The sequence below is a fragment of the Anguilla rostrata genome, chromosome 15, assembly GCF_018555375.3.
Source record: "Anguilla rostrata isolate EN2019 chromosome 15, ASM1855537v3, whole genome shotgun sequence".
Taxonomy (NCBI): Eukaryota; Metazoa; Chordata; class Actinopteri; order Anguilliformes; family Anguillidae; genus Anguilla; species Anguilla rostrata.
Window position 1 is genome coordinate 29,760,856 of NC_057947.1, and position 11,206 is coordinate 29,772,061.

Here is an 11,206-nt window from a genome sequence, read left to right on the forward strand (position 1 = left end):
TACTTTTTAAGGAGAGCAGATAGTCCACCATTATTCTATATATAGAATATTCATGAATGTATTATATTTTCATGATTAAGTCAATGACTATATATATATATATATATAATCATGTAGATATTAGCAGACAATATTACCTCATTTTATTGGAGCACATCACAATGTCGCTCATTTGCAGGCCAGGGACAATTTTTGCTGAACGCCTCTGCAAGTGCTGTGTAAGCACTGAATTTGTTCAAGTTTCCTTTTCTGAAAACAAGCCAAACCTGCAGCTTGGAATGTATACTCAACTGTCTCCATGGTACTGATGTAATACAACTGGTCTCATAGACACTCCAGTCTGGGGAAATGTATGCCGTTTACGGCATATATCAGAAAATAAAAAGGCAGAAAGAACATGACACAAATTAAATAATATCTGAAAGCCACAATACATTTGTAATTTTGCGTCACTGGGAACACCAAAGGTAAAATTTCACGTGGCTTACATTTCAATTTGACAAGAGGACAACTCTCAGACAAAAGAACCGCACTGAACTTCACATAGATTATGTAGCCTACTCTTTCGACAGAGAATACCTTTCCCCGTTTTTTGTATTTTTATTTCAACGTGCATTATTTTATTTTTTTTTAATGCCAGGCAGGTCAATTGAACAACTCTATCTTTAACAGTAAGCACTTTTACATGGTGTGCAAAATAAATGTCGATACAATCATTCATCATTCTTTAACACGTCGCATTTGCTTAGTGCATGCATCAACTAAAGTAGATATTAAGGCGTTTTCCTGTCTCGCGCTTTCATTTTCACCACATCATTTCATTTACAACTGCTATCTGTCTGGCTCAGGAAGTTTTGCACTTTCAAAGATATCAGATTCACCACAACCCTCTTTCCGCAACACGTCTTCCTTGCCCTAAGAAGCAGTTTTTCTCGACCGGAGGAATGTTTCGTTCGATATACTACGGAAAAATCACCAAAGAGGACACTGAAAATCTATTGGCAAAGTATGGAATGGAAGGGAGCTTTCTAGCACGCGACAGCGAGAGCGTTCCTGGAGCTTACTGTCTCTGCGTACGGTAAGTAGCCTACTAGAGCACCCTGGCTATTAAACATGTTGGGAAATTTGGGAATACTCGTTTTCAAAACACAAAAGCAGAATTAAACAATGTAATACTCAGTCAGAGTTATGCCAATGCATCACAAGCCTCGCATATACCAAAGCTTGAAAATTATTCTTACTTTATCTTCTTTTTTCAGAATATAATGACCATTGATTAAAGGTGCTTCTATAATGTCAGAGGCATACGCTCTCATGATAATATAACACAACCTAGACTAGTCTTGGTACTATAAATAAAATTATTTAGGCCATAAAATATTTCCGCCTTTGTAAACGAGAAATAATCTAGTTTCACGTGTGTATGTGCTCCATTTTAAAATGTATCTCAATCGAGTTTTCATCTGAATGAACCTAGTCCACTTCTGCATTTTTAAAATCTATCGAGTAGGCTATTTTGTACGTCATTGGAAGAATGTTCATAAGGAACATTTGCAGGCTATTTTCGTACAACAAACTGTGATGAAAAGCTTTGTGAATAATCGAATAAACGAATTGTTTTTCAAATCGGCTAAACATTTTTTGCTTTCATTAAAAGTGAACCGAAGACGTTTCTGCAAACCATCCATCACCCTGATCCCTGGAATAAATGCTTAATATTTTCAAGCAATTGTCTCTTATGAATAAATAATGTATAGTATATCTGTAAAAAGGAAGCTGAACCAAAGGTCATAATTCTGAGAAAACATTTTGAACATTATGAACATTTAAAATTGTATTTATGCCCCACTTATTCACCTACTCACATAGTCATAAGCAACAGCAAGAGGGAAAATAAGGAAGCAAGTCTGTCAAGACAGAAAATGAGAAAAGGGTATTTTCCCAGAAATTCTTAATCTGTTTAACAAAAAGATGAAATGGCTGTGTAAAAATGTAAAAGCAATGTAAAAATAATCATAAGAGAAAGAACTAGACATAGCAGACCTTTTTGTGCCAACAAGAAGCCTAGCATAAAGCCCATTTAAACACACAAGCCCACATATAATAAGCTCAAAAATAACAAAAAAACAGAGGGAAAAAAAGATGGTACAAAACTTAAAATTTGTTATATTGTATGGTAAATAAAAATTCTTGCAGCAGTTTTGAAAACCAAATCAGATTTCTCATCAGATTTGTTTTTATTTATTTCACTTTTATTGTTCTATTTAATGACAAGGGCATTATTATATATAGTTAATTTTTTGCCACTTTGAAGTTTTTTTTTTTTTTAATTCACATACAAATACTGTTATGTGTTGCAAGTGACCGAAAACAAACATGTTACAAACAATTTTTCTTAACTTTTCCGGTCCTGTTCCCGTGAAGGAGGGCTTCATTCGTCCATACTTACAGGATTCATAGGTCTCCTGAAGGCTGGACCATTAAGGTGAGTTTATTTTACACTTATGGATTTAGATGCCACTCCTGTTTCAAGCAGCGCACATATGAGCAAATATGCTAGTCAGAAAATAAATATGCATTTCTTTTCAGGCAGTTATCTGTGTGCTTTAATTCAAAGTGACGGCTCATATGACTTTAAAACTGATGTGTGACTGGTAGGTACATATCTGAGGATCATATAAATAGGTACTTATGTCCTTGGCTCACAATTTATCCGAACATAGACAGATTACTTCTAATATTGAAACAAACTCACAGTCACCTGTTAAAATAATACAGGACTTTCTGCTGGGACAATGCTTTGAACTTAAAAAAAAAAAAATCCAATTGAAAGACGTTATTACGTTACATTATTTTAGTTGAATTTTGCAAACTGTTTTTTTTCTTTTTTGCAGCGTATGAGAAAAAATATACATGACAAAATGGCAGCCATCATAACTATACTGGAAAATAAGCTCTCATCTCCCATCTTTAGGCTTCTGCAAGATTTAAAAACAATCGTTTGCTCTGGATACAATTCTCTTTGATTGAATAAAATACACTGAAATACTGGAGCTGGCAAAGTCACCATTGCAAACTATTAGAGGAGACATTGAAAGAGCAGCCAGTTGTGTGTATCCAGACACAGACTGGTTTAAGCACTTGTTGTGTCCTCTGCTTACTCATTTCTCACAATTCAGCTGTGAAGCCACACGAGTGAACTCTTGAGCTTACGCCGAGACACCTGAAACCAATGCGTATGTGGCTGTACAATGTCGCAACTGACGCAAACTATAGACAGTTCAATGACATTTAATGGTACCCCTGAAAAACTGTACATTTTAGCATTCCTTTTCATCCTCATCGACTGGATCCTGCATGTTCTCCCTCGCATGAATAAGAATGATTCATATAGATCTGAATAAGATTTCTCTCTGTCCCCCTTCTGGTTGTCAACGTGTTGAAGACTTCCCCCCACGCGAAGGCGCAGAGCTTTGAGACGCTGGACAAGCTTATAAATTGCTGCAGAGGAGTCACCTCAGACAAAATGGCTGCCCTGCTGCATCCTCTGGAAAGGAAGGTGCTGGCACAGGAAAGTCCACATAAAGGTACAGTTCTCTATGAGGGGAGTATGATTACATTGCATTGGACAACATTTTTAAAATTTTTTAAATTATACTTCTGTCTGCCTGCAGTATTAACTACCTTTGTCATTAGTTTTAAGAGGTAAAACATATATTTTTTGGTATTGAGAAAGTTACCGATGAGTAACTAACCAACATAATAATAAAAAAATCAGACACACAAGAAACAGAACGTTTAGAGAGCTGGGGTGTAATCAGACACTCCCCAAGAACACAGACTAATTCAAAACAGAAGCATTGAAAAGGCACACGGTTTTGAAGTGAACTGTACAAAACATTATGCCTGTACATAAACTCTACAGAGCATACTGTATAGAAGGTTGCTTTATTCATGTGGTGTAGGACATTTTGCTGTAAAGGGTCCAACAAATCTCAGGCTTGGAACAACAAGCTCAAGTGGTGAAGTGCCATGGAAGACTTTGGAAATTATTCAGACTTGGAGCAGCGCTGTAAATCCATTAGAACTACACGTTGTCAAAGTGTTTGGCAGAAATGGAAAACTTTCTGCGTATGATGGTGTGTTGTGGCGCATGCGAGTGCCGGCAGCACCCGGGCGAAATGGGACTTTCACACTGTGTAGGCCGTATTTTGACGGTGTCGGGCAAATTTACAGTCAGCTTGTGACTGCATTGGGTATTCCCCTGGCCGAGCCCTGTCCTCTCAAACATCATGGTGCCCTGAAATGCGGGGGACTGTGTATAAAAAGTGCTGTAAATTTCTACATGGTGAACCGACGCGTATAATACCCTTAATTAAAAGATGAAAATGCGCACTGATAAACACTGAAAAAAATTGTGTTATAAATACTGAGAATAGTTTATGATTCATTAAATTCTCCAGTCGACAGTCTGACAAAATTTCACAGCTGGGGGAATGAAATCCATCCCATATTAGAATAAAGTATGTACAACAAATGCTGTGGGAAAAAAAGTAAGTTTGAAAAGTAGTGTCTATTTTACTGGAAGATTGCTTTCCAAATAGAATGTATCTACCAATGTTACCCATATAGCCTAAAATGTACGAATGAAAAAATGACAGTTTACCTTGTGCATACACACAAGCTTTGCTGGTCTGAAAACGAATAACTCCTAATGTAAAACATTACAGAAGTCACATCCATTCTCCAAACAAATTAATTAAAATGCTCTTGTAATGTTCTTCCACAGTGAAATTACTTTTTACACACTGCTGTTACAAATATAGTGGTAACATTGTATTACTTATTTTGCTGCTGAGGTTTTGCATCAAAAAACCTTGCCGATTAAAAATGCAATTAGTGTTAACTCTGTGCTGTGTTCCCACTGAAGATTTGTAGTTCACTTTGTAGGGACTGTGTAGCAGTGACTTCAATGGAGTCATGAAACAGAATAAACTCTGGTACACCTTTCATCTCCAGTGCCTGCTGCTGACGCTACCACGGCAACAGGCAAAGCTGCGCATTCCCCACAGTTCTTTTTATAATTACACCATGAGAACACTTTTACTTCTTCTGTAAAAAAGCAAAAACAAAAATAAAGAACTGAAAATGTACTGATTTAATCTATTAGACTGACATATCAGGCATTAACATAGACAGCCCCCTCTTCTCTGCTCTGTAACTTTAGGCCCCCTGGCAGTTTCAGTTCTTCAGGGATGCGTATGTTGGGCAGGGCATTACTCATTGGTCATCTTCTGAGGTAGACTGAAAACCCATTTCCTCAAACTAACTTTGTTCCGTCAACATAGCCTCTCCGTTTAGAGTACCGTCTAGAATTCATAGCCTGTAATCTCTTAAATGACTGTAAGCTTAGGGTTGTAACTAGGTAGCTGTTTCGTAGGTGACTTAGTTAATGCACCTGTCTTAACTACTGCTTGTATTTTTGCATAGACTGCGTCGCTGTTCTCGTTTGTGTTAGTGTTAATCAGTTTAACCTTCAGGGTCCAAGTTGAACTATGCGGTTGTTCCCTACACTTGGACCGGTACTTCTCTCTAGGGTTTTCGTCATACTTGTTCCTGGTTATGGTTATACACTTTGTTGTACGTCGCTCTGGATAAGAGGGTCTGCCAAATGCCTGTAATATAAAAGCCATTCAGCATTTCCATAATAATGATATTTCTGCATAAACTGCGCAATTCATGTTAGAGCTCTTGCACTATGGAGTGTGTGAGGTTATAGCTCTTACACTATGGAGTGTGTAAGGTTATGGCTCCTGCACTATGGAGTGTGTGAGGTTATAGCTCTTGCACTATGGATTGTGTGAGGTGATAGCTCTTGCACTATGGAGTGTGTGAGGTTATAGCTCTTACACTATGGAGTGTCTAAGGTTATGGCTCTTGCACTATGGAGTGTGTGAGGTTATAGCTCTTGCACTATGGACTGTGTGAGGTTATAGCTCTTGCACTATGGAGTGTGTAAGGTTATAGCTCTTGCACTATTGAGTGTGTAAGGTTATGGCTCTTGCACTATGGAGTGTGTGAGGTTATAGCTCTTGCACTATGGACTGTGTGAGGTTATAGCTCTTGCACTATGGAGTGTGTAAGGTTATAGCTCTTGCACTATTGAGTGTGTAAGGTTATGGCTCTTGCACTATGGAGTGTGTGAGGTTATAGCTCTTGCACTATGGACTGTGTAAGGTTATAGCTGCTGCACGTATTTTGCTTCTCTATTAGCTTGGCTGTTTTGCACTACTGCTCACATCTTTTTTCACAATAAGACTTTAAATTGTGTTACTATCAATTGTTCATGATCAGCAATCACCAAAATGTCCTCCCAAATTTAAGACAAGAAAGACAAACACATTTATTTACAAGTCTGTTTTTAAACAAATGTTACTTCAATTAAGGTTGCGGTTTGATTGCATATGATTCATTTATTTCAGCTGTTAAAGAGACGCTAAATGTTACAGCCTTGCCACACTATGGATGAAATTAGGCAATAAATAAATTCACAGCCGCATTTGTACTGACGTCAGGTGGAGTATTGACTGTTCTGTAGCAAAAATAAGGGCCTGAATAAAGAACGTGTTCAAAATTGCACTAAAATATGCAGTAAAGAATGCATTTTTACACGCAAGATGACATCATTGGTCTTGTTTGTTTGACAGAGTGGACGTACATGGAGATGTGACCGGGACCCCCCCCCCCCCCCAACAGACCACACCTTTTGACAGGCTCTCCTCTTCCTCTGGCCCTGCTACATGGAGATGGCAGGGACTGTGTGTGTGTGTTTGTGCCTGTGCGTCTGTGCATGCATGTGCATGTGTGTGCATCGTGTAGAAAATGGAATGCACTGAAATGTGATGTGTGAGTACAGCATTCATCCATACTGTATAAATATATGGTACAGGCCAAAAGTATTAGGCTACCTGTAGTTAAAAAAATAAAAATAAAAATAAAAAACTTTAGGTAGAGAAGAATTCAGTTCATATATGCACATTTATTGAATAAGAAACCAAAGTATAAACATCCCCCCCCCCCAATTGCTACCTAAACTAACTATTTTGAGGAAGATTATTTGATATAAGTTTATTTAAGTAAAACGAATCTTTTTGCGTTATATTGTAGGTGGAAATTGAAGAAAAAAATTAATACTTATATTAACTGAATTAGTCTCTATCTAAGGTTTTAAGGTTTAAAAAAAAAAAAACAACAAAAAAACACAGGTGGCCTAATACTTTTGGCCTATACTGTATATAAATGTACATGTATGTGTATATATATATATGTATATATGCAAACTGGAATTATGTTAAAAAAAAATTTTTTAAAAACCAGAAGGAGAACTATCTCTCTAACAGGTTGGCCTTTGACTCTGAATGTCTAAAACTGCATGCATTTGTCATTTCAATGAATGCAAAGGTATTCCACGCATATTGCCATCTGCCAATTAGTTAGATTTGTAAATGGCCCTGTTATGTCATGTTTACATTGGCACAGAATTAGCATAATCTTTTTAGATATTCTACCTTCTTCTGGCAGGCAAGTATTATTGGAGATAAAAGTGGCTAATAGCATTTGTTGGCCATTCTTTTTTGTTCATTCTTGTACTCTGATGTAAGCTATTTGGCCTTATCGAATAATTATTGTCATATCTAGCATTCCATACCTACAAAATGGAGGAAAAAGCTTATTAGCCGCCATTTATACCATATTTGACAGTATTAACTGTTTTTCTTTTGAGATAAAGGGAGCCATTATGTCACATTTTCTAAATGACTTCATGGAATTAAACCAATTGCTTTCAAGTACGTTCCCCAGAAAATTCTGATGAACATGTCTGATGTTTTTTAAATGCTGTTTTATCTTTTAATTTGGATCAAGACTATAATCACATTTAATGACTTAAATGAGGGAACTAGAAGATTGTGTTCCATTTTCTTAAAACGTTGCAAATATTTGGCAAGACACACCAACTGATTTCTTTTTGTTCCTTGTCACATATCAGCAGTGAGAGTATGTAAATAACCCCAATTACTTCAGTATGATGAAGTCTGTGCAGTTTTTTCTTTTCTACTTAAATAAAGGAGACCTATTCTTTATCACCCAGTGCCTCACTTTTGAACATATTACCATCCCATCTTTCAAATCCAGTTCTCTGAATTTCATCTCTTTTTAAAAAAAAATATACATGCCATGATCTAAACATGTTTCACTGAGTTGCTCTGTGCTGAGGTGCAGTCATGAACAAAATGGGAGAAGCTTATTGGGCACTTCTCTGATCTGTAGGTGAAATCAGTTCTGAACTCCCTCCCCTTCAGTCTTACAACCTAAGACAAACCTGTAATCTGTTTGTTGGCAGTTGTATATTACATCCATTGTCTTATTCCTGGTCAGGGTCATCCCAGCATGCATTTGGGCATGAGGCAGGAATACACCCTGGACAGGCTGCCAATCCATCACAGGGAGCAAACATGATTCACTCACACACTCATATCTACGGACAATTTAGAGTCTAATTAGCCTAACCTGCATGTCCTAATGTGTTATAGCGTTAAAGAAAGGTGCCTTGTTAGTACTTCCACCTGCATATTGACCATGGCTGAATGGAATAATGTTAACTTGATATTATAAAGTTGAAGGCAGTGGTTGAGCAGTGGTAAGGGGACTGTGTGTACAACCAGACCAAGTGTTGACACACTTGAGTCCTAGGCACTGATATGATTTGCCTGAATAATTATCCAGCTGAAAAAGTGCAGAATACATATGTACAGTATACATTCGCACTTTGCTTTGGATAAGGCTATCTGCTTGGCAAATTAATACTGCAAAGTTATATGAACATGTGAGTTGAACAACAGCCTCTTTCACTATGAAAGCAACAAAAGCAGGCCTTTACAATCACAAATCTTTAAACTACACAGAAAATGCAGGATATCTGTTGTCAAGGTTACAGTTCACGGTTATATCTGGAGACCAGACAAACAAAAATGGCTCACGTTACAGAAATCGTACAAAGGTTTTCTGTGGAACGTTGAGCCTTCTTTTAAACAAAACTAAATTTTAAAAAATATTATTTTTAACGAGCAGGAAGAGAAATTTTTGCCTTCTTTTCCCAATACATCAAAAGAAGAAAGCAGACCTACTGGAGGAGGGAAGAGTGGGATATTCCCATTATGACAGCCAAACGATCTGTTCATCTTCACACCATAAACAGTATGATGTCATTTTCACCTTTTTTATTTGAAGAGTATATTGCAGATTTGAATGAACTTGCTCTGAAATAAGCCTCAGCTCAGCTCGGTAACACAAGCACATTGTAAGTGTTTTCCCTTGGATAAATCGGGGCCTGCTTTTTCAAATGCAAACATGAGGGTTCAGAAACCACTGCAGCCACGTCTGCCAAGTAAAGCTGGCCCACACGTCTGATGGTGACATCACATGGTCACATGATCCTACAGCTCCGTCGCGAATGTTCGCTTTGCATCGCCATGCTTGATCTTCTGCCCGAAATCTGGAGAAAAACCTGGCAGCCTCTCAGATGTTAACGAAGCACTTAGCGCCTCCAGATCTTTATGCGTTTCCATGTTTGTCCCATGTGGCCGACAGAAACACACACACACACACACTCCTGACTCGATGACACAAAAGGCGCCGTTTTAATGGAATCATCTTCCGTTTGCGGCCTACTTCCCAGCTTCCATTTCTCAAATGATTTTTTTTGTGTGTGTGTGTGTGTGTGTGCGTGCTTTAGAGGGACCTAATTGCCAGAAAATCTCATCTGTCTCTGCGCTAGCTCATCACGTGAAAGGCCCTCCCGTTTTTATGCGTGCTGAAAAGGACATGCACTTTTCACATCACGGGGGGCAGCAGAAACCCTGGCGGGGCCCCCTGGAAAAAGGATGAAAACGAGTCACCTGGCGGGACAGGATCAATGAAAAGCAATTACATTAGGGGCCCCGGGAGCCGGGCTGGGACACGCTTCTGCAGCGCGCCGCGGCGGGACCCGGCCGCCGGGCGGGCGAGCGTCGATCCAGCCCCTCCGCCGCCCGGCTACGCGGCTCGCACACCGCCAATAATACACACCAACAGCGACGAGGAGATTAATACGGCTCGCTGCTGCCAGCGCTGCCTCCGCTCTCTAAAAAGCACTCTGTCTTCACGTCTGAAAGCGAGCGGCTGTATGTGTGTGTGCGTGTGTGTGTGTGTGCGTGCGTACGTGCGTATGTGTGTGTGTGTGTGAGTGTGTTTGTGTGTGTGCACGTCCGTCCACAAGGGTCCTTCTAAACCGATGTGTTGTCATAACTATTATTAGCAGAGCGAGGTTTTCACAGCACGAAAAAGGAGCATAAATACTCACATATGGTGAGTTCTTTTGTGTCGGGATGCACAGGCCTGACAAATAAATATTCATGGGCCCATGCCTTCTGTAGCGGCGCCTTCTTCATATTGATTATTTAGTTTTTCACACAAATGAATGTACACACACACACACACACACGTTTACAGGCATTGTGTCTGGCTGTTATGCAATCCTGTAATGTTTCAGTAAATCAGTTCTGACTGAAAACAACAAAAACTAATGTTAATAGATATTAAGTGTTGTGTGTATGTGTGAGTGTAAATGTATGTATGTATATATATATATATACATACAAATGCACAACAAGGCATAAGTGGGAGCAACAACTCAAGCTGACGATACCCATTCTCACACACTACATGGCTGTAACTACTCAATGCGCCACTAGATGGCGATATATCCCATGTCTCCTAAGCTGACGAACACAGCCCCCGCGGGGTGGTTCGCAGTCTGTGACAGAGCAGAGGAATTCAGTTAAATAATGCTTTGTGACACCGAGGTTATCAAAACAAACCAACAAAGAAATTGCTCCTGACAAAATGTTTTGATGTTTGAATTTGCCGACACTTCTAAAAATGATCGCCTGTGAACAATGGATTAAAACACATACTGCTAATAATGAAGACACACGGGCTCACACATAAAAGGTGAAAGTTCATCAAATTGGGCTTAAAATAGACCAAGAGAAAGGCTAATTATTACATGTTAAATCTGCGTTTTTCTTCAAGGTAAAATAAAAGGCAGAGAACATTTTTGGTGAATTGTAGGCCATTTATGTTCATCTTAAACATTAAATAGCACACA

At 38.7% G+C, this 11,206-nt stretch overlaps 1 protein-coding gene across 1 annotated transcript; it reads left to right on the top strand.

Moving 5' to 3' along the window:
• Positions 1-228: 228 nt before the first annotated feature.
• LOC135240890 (SH2 domain-containing protein 1A-like) lies at positions 229-8,141 on the top strand. Its single transcript, XM_064310926.1, has 4 exons — positions 229-1,078; positions 2,425-2,485; positions 3,446-3,587; positions 6,708-8,141. The coding sequence occupies exons 1-4, from the start codon at positions 945-947 to the stop codon at positions 6,728-6,730; spliced, it is 360 nt and encodes a 119-aa protein (XP_064166996.1). The 5' UTR covers positions 229-944; the 3' UTR covers positions 6,731-8,141.
• Positions 8,142-11,206: the final 3,065 nt, after the last annotated feature.